Source organism: Phodopus roborovskii, unplaced genomic scaffold (assembly GCF_943737965.1).
Source record: "Phodopus roborovskii unplaced genomic scaffold, PHOROB, whole genome shotgun sequence".
In the NCBI taxonomy this organism is placed as follows: Eukaryota; Metazoa; Chordata; class Mammalia; order Rodentia; family Cricetidae; genus Phodopus; species Phodopus roborovskii.
This window is the reverse complement of record NW_026126542.1, coordinates 885,999-902,109: the sequence shown is the minus strand read 5'-3', so window position 1 is coordinate 902,109 and position 16,111 is coordinate 885,999. Positions and strand designations below refer to the sequence as shown.

The 16,111-nt window shown below is 41.4% G+C and overlaps 1 protein-coding gene across 1 annotated transcript in view; it reads right to left on the bottom strand.

Moving 5' to 3' along the window:
• Cfap95 (cilia and flagella associated protein 95) overlaps nucleotides 1-15,296 on the bottom strand; it is a 79,238-nt gene extending 63,942 nt beyond the window's left edge. The window contains exon 1 of the mRNA XM_051200135.1: nucleotides 15,145-15,296. Within this exon, the coding sequence (XP_051056092.1) occupies nucleotides 15,145-15,296 (152 nt within the window). The remainder of the gene's footprint in view (nucleotides 1-15,144) is intronic.
• Nucleotides 15,297-16,111: the final 815 nt, after the last annotated feature.

Here is a 16,111-nt window from a genome sequence, read left to right as displayed (position 1 = left end):
ATCTTGGCAGAAGAAGGAACTATAAGCCCCAGATCATGCCATGTGTGGGCTACTTAAAAGGAGCCAAGACCCAGGGAAAACCAAGTAGGAGATGGACAGAGAAGAGGTCATGTGAAAGAGGCCTGTGTTGGCTACATTTATGTCAACTTAACATAAGCCATAGTCATCTGAGAGGAGGGAGCCTCAACTGAAAAAAAAAAAAATGTTTTCATAAGATCAAGCTTCTGGCAAACCTGTAGGACATTTTCGTAATTGGTGATCGCTGTGGGAGGACCTCTCAATGATAGCTGTGGGTGGGGCTATCACTGAGCCAGTGGGTCTGGGTTCTATAAGAAAGCAGGTTTAGCCATGTGGAGCAAGACAGCAAGCAGCACCCTCTGTAGCTACTGCATCAGCTCCTGTCTCTGGGTTCCTGCTCTGTGTGAGTTCCTGTCTTGACTCTATTCAATAATGGACTGCAATGTGGAAGTGTAAGCCAAATAAACCCTTTTCCTCCCTAACCTTTCTGTCATGATATTTCATCATAACAGTAGTAACCCTGACTGAGACAAGGTCTCATTGATGAGGTGGCTCATAGGTGGGAACCTGTAGAGGACTGACTGGACCAGATCTCACTTCATACAGTTGTGCCCATAGACTCTTTCATTGTAAACATTGGAAAAGTTTTCCAGTTTGTCTCACATACTAGTAATTCTCAAGAGCTGAAAATCCAGGTCAATTTTTTAATGAAAGTCTTCCGTCAGAGAGCTAAGAAGAACCTTTGTGTCAAGCCCCCCCTCAGAGCATTTTCCAGCACTGCTCTTCAGCATGGGTGATACCTCAAGTAACTCAAGGACACCAATGTTGAAGGGACACAAGCCTAGCCTAGAGTCCACCTATGGGAACTTTCCAAGACAGTCTTCTATATGTGACATTGTACTCATCAGTACAATTCTCCTAAGACCAGGACCCCAAGGCCTGCAGGGTTAACTGCAGACATCTACCTGGTTACAGGATGGGAATCTAGGACTGCCATGAATGGGATTTCTGTATCACCGGCTCCAAGGGTCAGTGAATATCACAGAACATGTAGTGGAAAGAATGTAAGAGGCAGAGGCAGGAGTGGAGGGAGGCAGGAGTGGAGGGACGGAGGACACTGTCTGTAATGTAACATCACTGATACAGTCCTGACTCCACAACAGCTGTGATACAGGCACAAGACTTGTATAAGGCTGGACCAATCAACATCCTCGTGGCAGAGAGAAAGGTCCTTGAGCTCCCCACCTCCAGGACCTATACCCAAGATCATGGTGCAGGAGGTGGACTCAATAGGCTCCGCCCATCCCTGAATATCAGTGGTCACTTAATGCTCCTATAAATAATCTTTCAACCAGGACCCAGTAAGCAACCCTAACGGAACTCTCTGCATCATCAAAATAAGAAATAAAGACATGAAAGTGGAGGAGGAGCTGGGTGGGGGGAGGAAGTGGATCAATAGGAGTGGGTGTGGGATAGGAGAGGGCAATAGGAGGTGGATATGGTAGAGATACATTTACATGTATCTACGAAAATGCCATGATGAGACCCATTACTATGCCTAATCAACATACATAATAAAAATAAACAGACTAAGCCGGGCAGTGGTGGCACACATCTTTAATCCCAGCACTCAGGAGACAGAAGCAGGCGGATCTCTGTGAGTTCAAAGCCAGATTGGTCTACAAGCCCTAGTTCCAGAACAGCTTCCAAAGCCACAGAGAAACTCCATCTCAAAAAACAAAACAAACAAACAAAAAAAAAATGGACCACTTAGTGGTAGTATTTGACTAGATCTGGCCAATGAAATTACTATGAGCAGAAATTACAGGGTCTGGGAACTAAGAAAGTAGAAGGAAGCTGTGTTCAAATCCAACTCTCCTGTCACACAGAGAGATGCCTTTCTAGATGATTGTGGAGCCTGCTCATTGGTGCTGTAATAGAATATCTCCAACTGGATAACCTATAAAGAAGATAAATTTCTCATGGAGAAGTCAGGAAGCTGAGGGTTAAGGATTTCTTGTTATGTTGTAACATTCGGAGGGCATCACATGGCAGTGGGGGTAAAGGAGAGAACGAGAGGAATCAAGGGTGAAAGAGAGAGAGAGAGAGAGGGGAGTCTGAAAAGGAGGAGGAGAATGCATGCTTTATTACAGAGCCACTGTCAAGATAGTACCAATCCATTCAATCAGGCCCCTCCTGATCTCATACTGGCTCACTTCCCTTTCCCATCTCTGTAGCACTTAAATTTCAATGTGCATTTTGGAGGAGACTTTTAAACCCCAGTAAGGAGCAGGCCTCAGAGGAAGCAGTGAATCACTCCCACACCAACAAAAACTTAGACAGGCTATTAGGAGCTCATGAAATAAATGTTTATATGATAAGCCACTGAAATGGGGGAGTATTTGTTATCAAATATGAATCCCATATTTAACAAAAGAACCAGAAGCAGAAGTGGAGAGACGCATAGTGTTACAAAAGTCTAAAGCACACAGCATTGACAAGAAAGGAAGGTCAGCTATTCAATAGTCACAGGAAGAAGAAAGTCAAACCATATGTCCATGAGACTGAAACGGGGAGCAGAAAGATGTTGGTTCTGTATGATTTTACAGTCACCTATTTCTGCCATTTTCAAAAGAGAATGAGATGAATTTTAGACAGTCACTGAGAAGCCTTGTATCAAGAGAAACAGTTACAACAGTCAAGGCTGCCAGGTATTTGCTGTCTGGGTTTAGAACTAACTACAGCTCGAGACTGTCAGATATTTGTTCTCAGGGTTTAGAATTAATCACAGCTAGAATTAGGAGAGAATCTAGTGTATAACAATTAGACTGGAGACATGTGATCTACAAGCATGGCAAAAATCACCCCTGTCTGCTTAGCCACCCTATTCATTGATCCCCCACATTTTTAAATAATTCATTTAGCATCTTTCTCAGGGTCTTGGTGTAAGGCCACAATATTTTACCCTCTAGAAGAAAGCCTGCAATGATCCATTGGCTGTTTGTGACATATATCCCTACAAGGAAGCCAGGGACCACAGAGTTCTAAAAGTGAAAGATTCTTTCACAACAAGGAGAGGGAAACTGCCTGGCCGTGAGTGAATGAATTACTAGATTGATTAACAATGCCACTATCCTCACTCTGTGAATGGCCATATAGAAACTAGTTAACCTCCATGTAACAACTCTAGATTTACACTAGCTATACTGTTTCCACCCATCAGGCTGTAGGTCCAAGAATATGAGACATCATATAGAAGGATAAATATTAAGATGCCATAGCCATCCCTAGGACCAAGAGTCCTCAGTCTTACAATCATGCACAATACAAGATAGCAATCATAACACAATAAAAATACCTGCACCTATTTCCAAATATTTGGGGAAGAAGTAATACCAGGCTAAAGTTGAGAACTAACATACCATACATTAATTCTTCTATGGATGGTAGGGGATAGATGGTCTCCATTGGGTAGCATTATCTGATCCACCAGACCTAAGATACATGCTTCTTCTAGATACTCCCAATGTGACAGCAGAGTGGCATATGGAGAGAGAGGTAACAAGACTAACATGAACGAAGCCAACTGGTACAGATAGAACTCCTTCTCTACCTGAACTATATAACAGATAATGAAGTAGAAAATCCCCCAGCATACAAACACAAGGCAGGCACCATAAAAATAACCTGCAAAGCACAAGAAGTCATTTATCCCCTCAAGAGAACATTTCCTTTTCTTAATTAACTGTCTATTTCTTTCACTATCTGTGTGTCTCTGCTCTGATTCATTGTTCTGAGTCACAGAACCTAGAAACCTCAGTGGGTGGGGTCTGGACTCTGATCCACACCTAATAACCAGGACACCCTGCTTATTTTAGCCTTACCTATAGCACATGCTGTAGGCATTGTAATTGTTAACTTAGCCCTCCCCACTGCTGCCTCAAAGTCGCTGGCATCCTAAGGACAGGGAGGATGGTCAATGTGTACCAGCAGTGTGCCTTGGAGACACATGACAACAAATACATTTTGACCTTTTTTCTCAGTGCCACAAATCCAACCCAAGGCTCTGTACATGTTAGGAAAACCCTCTATAAGAAGTTATAGCCCCAACCCTAGTAAATATATTATTTTAAATAAGCAATACCCACAAAAGCGCTTCATCTAAGGGATGTATTTGGGGAAAAGTTTGATCTTTTTAAGTTCATTTAACACTTCTGGCTTTTGGATGGGCAATTTGGAGTTTCCCTAAATGTTTAAAAGTAGCTTTTACTTGTTTTCCTTGTGGCCTTCTGCTTTGTTTTCATTGAGGGAGGTGAGTGGTTGTTACATTTGGGTGTGGGTTCTGTATGTTTGCTTGCTTGCTTGCTTCTGAGAAGGTCTTGCTTTGAAGCCCAGGCTGGCCCTGAAGGTTCAGGCTCAGAATTCTAGGAACCCTGGCTTGCACCACTACACCTAGTTTGTGTTGAAAACATTGTGATGTTATTCACTGTTACATTTTAGTTTCAAAATAATCTTTCCAAATATTTTCTACATAAGGAAACGAAATTATTTGTTCTAAAATTTATTTAGAGATAAATAGCATATTAATTCTTTCATTTTATCAAAAGTTTAACAATCTGATTAGAGATTTAACAGTTTACCAAAGAAGCCTATTGTATTCCTGCCAATCAATTATGTTTGTTAATTCACCAAAGCTCAAATCAGTAAAAGAAAATATAAAGTGTGACTAATAACAATTAAAGCATAATTGTATTTCAAAATGAATTAAAAGGAACAGAACAAAGGAAGATTAGTGTCTATCAAAAGCATATCACAATATTCAAATTACCAGAAAAATGTTCTTACCTAATCTATGTACAATAATTATTTTTTTCTGCTCATTATATCTAATATATTAGTGTGTTTGGTTCTACACATTTGCTATAAAACTGAATGCATGGACTACTGAATCTTTCTCTGGCACAGGAGCTGTCGCTGTGATCTCAAGTCCATTATATCTTCTTTCTCCTATGTACATGTCTCCATGGCGACTGGAGAGGCACCGGGTTTAAATTTGATTTTGCTTAGAAAGATGACCCCAAGCAGACACTTGATCCAGAGACATACAACTGACTTACTGTCTTTAAATTTGGAGCTGAAAACACTTTAAAGCCAGACTTCCTTTTGGAGATAAAGGTGTAAATTATCAATTTCTACTGCGGCAGCCATGCTTCTCCTAGTCCTCCATGAGAAGATAAATAACAAGTATCAAAGAGTAGAGAAATAAGTTAGGAACTAGTGCCTTTTACCTGTGTTCCTAATATCCTAAACCAACCATACTTGGGTTAATTCATTCACCTTGCTTAAGCTAGTGCAAGATATTTGCCATTTACAACCAAAAGAGATCTGACTGGTCTTATAACTGATAAGCATGTGAAGCGGCACCAAGGATGGGGGGACTTGCAGAGATATTTGCTTAATACTAGCTCTAGTGCTGTTTAAAGAAAAAATGTCTGAGCCTAGAGTGGTGGTACATGCCTTCAATCTCAGTACTCTGGAGGCAGAGGCAGGCAGATCTTTCCAAGTCCAGCATGGTCTGCAGAGTGTGTTATAGGTGAACAGAGCTCCATAGTGAGACTGTCTCAAAAGCCCATAACTAAACTTCTCTGTATCAAACTATTACTAGGCTCCACATTCTCTTCACCCCTTCCTCTGCTCCGATACCCTCATTGAGAAGATTATCAGTGTGGAAGGCCGCAAAGCTTGGTGAAACTGAACTTGAGACTGAAAGATTACATCAGCACAATGATGAGTGATGAGGGGACCTGGTAGATCCCAGAATCAGCTCAACTAGGATATCACAAGAATAAGGAGTTGGCTGTAGGCAGGAGTCTCTCTACACAGCAATGATTATTCTAATTCCCAGTGCATCCACATAGCACAAGGTCTATACTGTGCCTTTCAAGGCTTTGTCCTTGTTTGGTTTGTTTTTGTTGTTTTGATATTTTTTTTTGTTCTGTTTTTGCCCTATAGCAGAATTTCTGACATGAACTCAAAGAGGACAGAGAATGTGTTTTGCTCAATTCCAGAGGCTTCAGTCTGTGGTTGCTTAACCCAAGTGCTGGGGAAAGACACTAAGAACAACTGTGTGCAAAGGGGCTTCTTCACCTCCTTGCAGACAGGAAACAAAGAGGGAGACAGACAGGGGACAGGGATAAGACATCCCGCATGGGCCAATCATCAGGGTCCCTTCTTCTCCAGGTAAGCCTCTCCTGGGATGCCAGAAATTTCCCAAAACAGCACCATTTGCTGCTGAGAAGTCTTTAAACCAGGATCCTTAAGGCTGGGGCAGACAATTTCGTATTCAAGCCGTAACATTCTTTCCTGCAAGACTGTTGTGCTTTCATAAATGCCAGCTAACAAACTCTCTTCTCACACAGGTGGCCCCAGCACAACTCTGTAGCCATTCAGTTTTTGTTGTTGTTGTTGTTTGTTTTGTGAAAAACAAAATTTGATTGGAATTTCATAAAAGAGAATAGCATTGAGAAGGGGAGATAGGAGCCAGGGTGGAGGAGGAAAAGCCTCTTGAATTTCGTTTGCACCCCAAAAACTATTTCATTCAAAAAGCAACTGGAAGCAGCATGAGTATATTGAGGAATGAAAACGTAGACTAGGTCTAAAATAACTGTGGCGTAGGAGCTACCGCGGCAGCACACAGACTAGAATGGGAGGGTGGCAAAACCAGATGAATGTGTATCATGATTCTTACCCAGCAAAGACTAGCAATTAAAAAGATATTTTTAAAGACTCATAATAAGCCATTTCAAGTGAGTTGGAGTCTGAAAAAGGTAAAGTATTATGCCTACATTCTGATCACTTAGAGAACTGGTGCTTCACAGGGAAAGCTCTAGAAAATGCTGTCAGTTTTAAAAGGACTATTACTCAAGTCTCGCTATGAAAACAATACACAGCATTTATGGGAAACATGGAAGCAGCAGCAGCAGAGAGAGAGGCCAATCTATAATACATACTTTGCTGTAGCTTATAACTAATAGTCTTCTGATGAAGATGTGTGTACATTTGAAATGGAGAAAGGCTCTAAAGCATGACCATTTTGTTTGTTTAATTAGTATGCATCAGTTGTCAAAATAACAGATTTTTATCATGGCATTTTCAGCCATGTATGACATGCATTTTGTCACCTTGCGCCCATCTCTTTCTCTGGACATTCCTTCTGTTCCATCAGTCTCTGTCTTATTTCCAAATAAGTCTCCATTCTGCTTTCAATTTTTTATTATTATTTTAAAAACATTCCACAAATGTGAAAAAAATGTAAAATTTTAGTTTTTGAGTCTGACGTATTTCAAATAGCATGATAACTTATCCAGTTCCATCCAAACAATATCCTTTTCAAACTTTCTTATGAGGACAAGGTGGTAGAGCTTGAATGTGAAATGTCTCCCACAAACTTGTGTTTTTGACTAGGTGGTCCCTGGCTGCTGGGGAAGTTGTAGGAAGCTGTGGGAACTTTAGATGAGGCAAAGCTAGAGGAAGTAGATCATCCTAGGTGTGGTGGGGTGGGTTTCCTCAAACGTAATGAAGCTGTGCCTCAAGCTCAAGTCTGCAGCCACTATGCCTTGGCCGTCATGGCAAAGTGTACATTCTGAACCACGGACCAACATCAATCCTTCCCTCCTTCCTTAATTTGCTTGTGTCGCATATTTAGTGACCACGATGAAAAGAGCTAGCACAATAGCGCATATGCAGTGCACTTAGATGGAATCTGAGCTGCCAGCACCCATGTTGAGGGATAAAGTAGCCCACTGGTGGCTATGGAATGATAGGTCCAATTCAGGAGCCAGAAAGAATGAGCCTGACCCAGGGACTTGCAGAACCAGCAAGAGCCAAAGTGTGAATATAACTGCAAACAGACATGCCAAGCCTTCAATAATAATAATAATAATAATAATAATAATAATAATCTTCTTCATCATCTCACCAGCAGTGGGCATAGGAGTGGGGCAAGAATGAGGAGAACAAGAACAAGGATGTCTACACAGCTCTGGAAGACAAACCCACTCCCACCACCATCTGTCACATAACCCTCCTCCCTTGATACACACAAATGGATCAGGAAGGAGAATGTGGAGGAAGAGGGGCCTGGAAAGAATGGGCACTGTTCTGAAACTATTTTAACCTAAAGTAAGCCATTCAAAGTTAGAAAGGCAGAGACAGGCTTTAACTGGCATGTTCAAATTCTTCCACAGAAGCCAAGAGCTGAAGATAAATTGTAGAAAATAAATTTTATTATATACATCTGGATCATATGCAAAGTTTTACTTTCTTTTTTTGAAACAGTTATCTCTATATGCATCCCAGAGAGACCAAAAACTCATAGAAATCTTCCTGCCTCAGAATGCCAGGTGCTAGGATTGCAGGCATGCGTCACCATACCCACCAGTATGCAAATTTTGAATTTTGCTACCCACTAGATAGTGAATATATTTCCATGTACTCGGTCTACTTTACATTATAATAAATGCACATGTGATATTATAATTTGAACATTTATAAGAAATAAAAATAGTTCTTTACAGTATAAGTACTTGTCTCTATTTTAACTCAAAATCCCCTTAGGATCCACCAGTTCCTGATGGTATATCAGGTATTGCGACCAAGAGACTGGCACAAGTTCAGCCCCTGTTTTCTAATTCTCTTCCATTGCATTACTCTTCTATGTGACCAAAGACCCCGGACCAAAAAAAAAAAAACTTAAAGAAGGAAACATTTATTTGGGCATCTACCAGGAAAAGATATGACCCAGCAGGGCAGGACAACTAGTTATAGTGTGACAATCAGAAGACAAAAGAAGGAATACCAGCATTTTTCTCACTTCCTTTTTATTCAGTCCTGTATCCAGCATATGGAATGGTGTGGCTCAAAGTCAAGGTCCATCCACTCCTCCACCCCACCCTTCCCTGCTCTGAAAAAGCCCTGACAGACACGACCAGTCTACAGCATGCTTTGTAGCTGATTCCAGAGCAAACCATTATTAGATGATTAACATCACAAAAGTCTGGTGTGTTATGTTCTTCCAAATTCACTTACATGTAAAGTGACTAACATGTTTCAATTTTATCCTGTTGAACTGGATTAGCTATGAAAATCAAGTCATTTTCTTAAGGATTTGTGCTATACTATAGTCTTACCTCAGGATCTTATGAAAACATATGATTCAGGAGACTACAGTTCTAACAATAATCTAAGCAGGACAGATCGATGGAAAGTTTGACTGCTGTTTATTTCAGGAAGGAGAATATTTTGGTAAGTTTTTGAAAAATCAGAGTTTTGGAAGAAATATGAAAAGTTACATCAATGATGTATGGCTTGTATTAGTTGCTTTTCTATTGCTGTGAAGAGATACCATGACCTAGGCAACTTATAAAAGAAAGCATTTTATTAGAGGCTTTCTTACAGTTCCAGAGGGTGAGTACATGACCATCGTGGCAGATAGCATGGCAGCATGCACATAGTTTGGCCCTGAAGCAGTAGCTGAGAGCTCATATCTTATCCATAAGTAAGCAACAAAGACAGCAAGACTGGACCTTGTGTGGGCTTTTGAAACTTCAAAACCTACCCCCAACAAAGTCATACTTTCTAACTCTTGCGAACAGATCTGGGAACTAAACATTCAAATATATAACCTTTCATGTAAAGCCACCATACTAGAGTGCCAACATTCTATGCCGATTGGGTTTCCTTCTATCTTCTCTCTATCTGCTCCTTTTTTAACAGTTTCCCAGACCTTAACACAACTGGTGCCATGATGGAAGTATCATTCAGGCCTTGGAGCATAGCACATAAGAAGCAAAAGCAGCCAAAATAAGAAGTAAGATCTAATCCATCCAAGTCCGTAGTTCTGGGAAGGCCCTTAACAGGGCAAACCTTGCTTTAGGCTTCTATAGTTCCACCTCTGGCTAAACTCTTCTTGCTAACTGAGATATGTCAACCCAGGATGAGGATTTTGTACTTAAAAGAGCACCATGAAAAAGGGTTCCGATTGCCCTTGAGGTCCCAGACACCCAATGTAGTAGCTGGCTTATTAATAAAGACTTCCTGTTGGCTTAAACCCATGTCCAATTAGTCTTCCCTGGTGAATGCCTTACAACACTCTGCTAATTTATGTGATAAACATCTATTGACCTCTCACTGTGTTCTATGTCCCAGGGCTTGATCTTCTCTGTACCAGTGAACAAAAAGCCCTTTTAATGCCTCCTTACTTGAGCTCAAATTATATACTTCATGCATGGAAACCATATAACTGGACCTTTTCAAATCTGCAGTAAAGTGTTAAGCTTTCTCTTGAGGTACTGGGTCTATGTTAAAGTTGCAGACATGACAGAAGAGGATGTCCTTGTGAATTTCAGTGACAACAACCTACAGCACAAGGTTAGGGACGGCTCTTTCTTTTTGCCTTTTTATCCTCTTATGTAATGGAGATGCATGAGGTGGGGGTAGTGGGTCTGTTGGCCAGTAGAACTTTACATAACTAGTTTGGCCCTCAGTGATATGAGGATTCTAAATCCTTCCAGGTCAGCACCCATGAAAATCATTGATTAAACACAAAAAGAATGACCCATTAAATTAAGAAATCCGAGCACTCTGTTTTCTATTTAAGTACACAGCATGGCCTGGTGCTTTGGAATGGCTCTCCATCTTCAGGGGAGGGCCTATATAGATGCAATGCACTCCTGCTCCAGAAACAGCATTGCAAATGTCTAAGAGTGTCAAAGAGAGATTAATTTTCATGTTACTTCTAGTTTCTTATCTATGCCCAAATTAGGTTTTGTAAAAATCTTTAAAACAAGGAGATTCCCTGTTCCCACAGGATTAACATCTGACTTCCCCTCGTTCCCCTTCATTTTCATTTTCTTATTATTTTGAGGTAGGGGAGTGTCATGGGGAACATGTAACCCTCAAGGTCTTTAATTTGCAGCTTAAGCAAGAAAGAAAAACAATTAAAATTACAAATGCATAAAATTAATCTGAGTCCTTAAAACTAGATATTGCCATGGAGACTGGAGCAGGATCTGTCTCCATGGAGATCTGGATGAATATTTTTTCTTTTTTAAATTATTATCATTTGTTACCAGTTGTCAGTTTGGCCAAGGAACAGAAGAGAATGAACGAATGAATGAATGAATGAATGAATGAATGAGGAGTGGATGAGTAAAGGATTGAACAAACATCTCACATGAGATAATTAAAAGTAAGTATAATTTGTTCTGTTTCTTATTTTTCTGGTGAGTGTCACAATATCCCAGGAAATAGTTTTCTCTCAGCTTGAAATTTCTAACAGAAACATGGTACAGTTCCATAAATGCTAAAGAAAGGAGTAAGCAAAGAGAAGGTATTTCTAACTCAAAAACAGCAGGCTATGACAAGGGTGGTGGGCTCTATTGCCACTCTAGCTGCAAGGAAGAGGTGCATCTTAGGCAATGTCATAGGCTAATAGTGGACTAGAGGTATCCATTAACACCCATCATTTATCATGTCTGCCTTGTACAACTATTTTGAGTATGTTCAGTGAGGTCAAACAGACTTCTATTACATGCCAGATAGAGAGATGCAGGGAAAATCCATGTGTTTAAACAACAATGAAGTGTAAATCAGAATGTCTCCTACTTACATACTTCATTTGTACCTGTTAAGTATAAAAGGCCCCTGATGGAGTATTCCCTTGAGAGGTCACCGAAATGGTAAGCATAGACCTTAGATGTTTAACAATTGAACTTACAAGCAACTACTAAACATAATTTCAGAAAAGTTTAAATTGTCATAAAATAAGGTAAGCAAGAGCTAACAACCATGGGTTTGCTGCCATTGTTCATTCATAAGTGTACACTCGACTTTACGTTGACTTGCCAGCATAGATATTAAATGACAGGTTGGTTTTGTGAAAAGACAGCAGGGTGTGGCCAGCTTCATAAGATGCTACTGTTTCTGAACCTTTACAGTAGATTCTCACTAGTTTGTGTTCTATAGAGACCTCAGACCACTAATGAGCATCTCTCACAGAGGAAACAAGTTCAGGTTCCTGTGACCTCATGGCCACAGTCTATAGCCTTGTTTTATAGGCACTCTGGTCTGTTTTCTTGTGACTTTAGGAACAGAAGCTGGGACCTCCACTTACAATACAAACACTCTACTGCTAAGTTACATCCCCATCCCCTTTGTCCACCTATTTAAAGCATCTTATTTGATATATGGGTGCTTCATCAATACTGAACTTGCCACTGACAACATTAGACCTCACACAAGATTTGTCTAACACACATTTTCTTCAAAAGATACATCACGCACAACCTCCTTGTGCTTAGAGACACCAGGCAGCACTTCATCCTTGTGTCTGTTGGCAGGCTAAGCAATAACAGTGCCAACAAAAACCACACAAATTCAAATGAGAGAGAAGGCAGCATGAAACAGACCACAAAACATGACATCTGTGAGAAACGAGAAGGCAGAGTTTTGCCTTATTTGACCTTAATTGGGAACATGCACATTGGGGCAAAAAGCATCGGACCATTTTGCCTCCCTGCACATGTGAATGGAAAGGAGGAGGGGGAGTCTCAAGTACTGATTCTGATTCACAAATAATCATCACCAAGAAGGTGAATTTACACAAGGAATCAAGTGCAAGTCCTGTACTTGCCTGTCAAATTCCTTGGGAAAAAAAACTGACAATGTCTTAATATATGTAAATAATTTTCAAGCTAACTATACACCAGGCTTAATGTCAAAGGGTGTGTCACCTTCTATGCTCATATAATAATTGTAAAACTACTATTCTATAATGACAGAATTGGTCCTGGTACTATCAAATCACTTGTCACATAACATAGTCACAGGGCTGTCAATAAATCTAGAGCCCAAGTTCATCAAACATCAAAGTGTGTACTGGCTAGTTTTATGTCAATTGACACAAGGCATAGTCATCAGAAAGGAAAGAACCTCAGTTGAAAAAACTCCTTCCATAAGATTAGTCTGTATACAAGCTTGTAGGGCATGTTCTTAGTGATTGATGCGGGAGGGCCCAGTCCGTTGTGAGTGATGCCATCCTCAGGCTGGTGGTCCTGGTTTCTAACAGAAAACAGGTTGAACAAGCCATGAAGAACAATTCAGTAAAAGCACTCCTCCATGGCCTCTGCATCAGCTCCTGCCTCCAGGTTCCTCCCTGTTTGAGTTCCTGTCCTGACTTCATTCAGCGATGGAAAGACAAATAAACCCTTTGCTCCCCTAGTTTTTGGGGTCATGTTTTTATTCCTCATAGCAATAGAAACCCTAAGGAAGACAAAATGCTATACAAAAATTATCTCAATGAGCTTTGTTTCTCTTTCTGCACCCTAATGTGTAGCAAAGTTTATGACAAATAAATACATGCTGAGTTGAATTTGATTCATCTCCCTTGTGAACCAAAGGAAAGCCCTACACATGTTCAGGAATGGCTGAGGACAGTCTCCCACTACCCTTCTTTCTCTACAGGCTCCACAACTTTCAGATTTCTGCTCTGCTATTGAGTCCCTTGTGGCTTACAAGTTAACTCCAAAGCAACAATAACGCCAAAGGGAGCAGAAGTACTGTCCCATCGAAAACCCTTTCTCATCCATGACTTACAGAGCTGATGTCGGTTATGATGCACATTCTTGGGGCATAACGGAAGAGCTAAGTGTTTCACTTAAGGGTCATAGATACGTATGAAGACAAATGATGGCACTTGGGACTCCACCCCTGCCATAAGCAAACACGCCATCAATGTCAAGAAACATGTCTCAATATAAGCTTTGTTGTTGAAAAAGAATGTTTCCCTGGGTAGCTTTGGATTTTGTGCCTATATAATCTCTCACAGTGAGTTTAGCGTAGGAAGAGAGTACGCTCTGGAATGAGAAATGAAGGAAGAAAGAGTGGGCTTTGGAAATACAGGGAGTAGACAGGCTTTTAAACGTCTGCAGAACAGAAATGGCACAAACACTAACGTCAAAATCATTCATCTCTCGCCATAGGCAAAAGCACAAAATAGACAAGATTTGTGACTTCCCTCCATTTCTGTCTTCCCACTTCTCTCCAATGTTACAAATATTTCTAAAGTACTTATTGCAAGAAACTTGACCACCCACTCCCATCTTAGTTGGGGTTTAATTACTATGAAAGGACACAATGACCATAACCAACTTGTATAGATGTAGACATAATAATTGGAGTGTCTGGCTTACAGTTCAAAGATTCTATTATCATCATTGTAGGATATGGTGGCATGCAAGGAGACCTGGTGTTGAAGAGGTAGCTGAGAGGGACACATCTTGCAGGCAACAGGAAGTTGACTGAGTGAAGCTTAAGTAAAAGAAACCTCAAAGTCTTCCCCCCCAGGGACACACTTCCTCCAGCAAGGCCATGCCTACTCCAACAAAGCTACACCTGATAGTGCCACTCCCTACGGGAGCCAATTACATTCAAACTCCCACACAAGGTATAATTCCCAAAGCATGGAAGAAAGCCAAATGCTTCCTGGAGTCTTGTGAGCTCTATCATCAGAAGACGATGGACTTAGAAGGAAGTCCTCCAGGCCTTTCAGTTTTCCAGGAGAACCACAGCCCTGAATCTTTATATGAATTTTAAGTGTGACCAAGTAATTAAAAAAAATAAGCAGAGTATATGCCAAACAAATTGCACTGGCCTTATGCAAAGAGAGACTAAAGTTTGATACCTGCGATTGGCCTGGCTTTCTAATAAGACTTCTGCCTATAAGTAAGCATTGTGTCAAGGGGGCGATGTTCAAGCCTGTTAAATGACTCTCAGTCCTTTCCCCTGTGTAAACAGCTATATTCTCCTTAGCAGGAGCACTGGCTGGGGCAGGTCCTGGAGAGTTCTCCTAGCTCACTTTGATATGGCCACTGTTCTGTTGGAAGGTCTGCTTCCCCTCTCCCTTCTCTTGCTCACCCTTCTTACCTCATCATACTCCTTTTCTTTGCTGTTCTCCTCTTCCCAATTTCTCTTCTCTACCACTGTTTCCTATTACTCTGTTACTTCTTCCGCCCCCTGCCAGATTCTTCTCCTCTCCTCCCTCCCTAGAACCCATGAATGGCGGCTCACCAGGAATACACCAACACTGGCTTCGAGTATTTCTTGTGATGAGAGCGGAGGGTTAGGGAGCCCTTGCGCTCCAGCAAGTCCGTGGGTCCAATCTCATACCAGTGCTCTTTACTGTCAAAAGACTTCTGACACTCGCCATTAGTAGTCCCCATGCCAGTGCTTGAGCTAAGAACAGACTGGGTTGGACTTCCCCCAGCGCCAGTCCAGCTCTGCGTTACAAGGGCCAAGATTCTGCGTCTCTTGTCTCCTAAGCAACCTGGGAGGGGCCAATAGAGAAGGCGGAGTCAGGGTAACGTGGGGGTTTCTCGGGCCTTACTAACCTGATTGCCTGTCTTCTGATTACTGATTAAACTACATTTCCCAGGATGCAGTGAGAGTGACAGTCTGCACAGACTTTGGCTGGAGGGTTGTGTGCTAACGATTTGAAGTTGCACTGGTTCGCTAGCCTAAGCAAGGGAAGAGAAGGGCATGTAGTGCAGAGAATCCGTTAAGGAAAAACAGCCGTGGCAGCCGTTTTGACTGCCCACCTCTGGTCATAATTAAGTTTGACTAAAAGAGAAGAAGAGAAAACCCCAGGCCTGGAATATGATCTCCTTGTACAGCTGCCAAACAGTAGAGCCATTCAGCAAATGGCTTGAACAGTTTGAGCAGCCAAAGGCACGGTTCCAGGCCCAAATGCCGAGCACTGCTTTCCTCCTATGACAAAAAGCACAGTGTGGGGGGATGGGAAGAGCAGAGAAGGGTCTTAGTGCCTTCGGAATATGGAGGCCAAACTACTTCTAGGCAGTTTAGGACCCGGAATTCAACTCCCAGAGAACCACCAAGATTTCTTTCTTATCATTGTATTTGTGTCTTCCCAGTGTCAAATACACAAATGAATATGATTTGACCACCCTTTACTCACAATTCCACAGACCCCAGAAGGTGCTGAAAGATCTATCATCGCTCACCAGGAGGCATTCAGGAG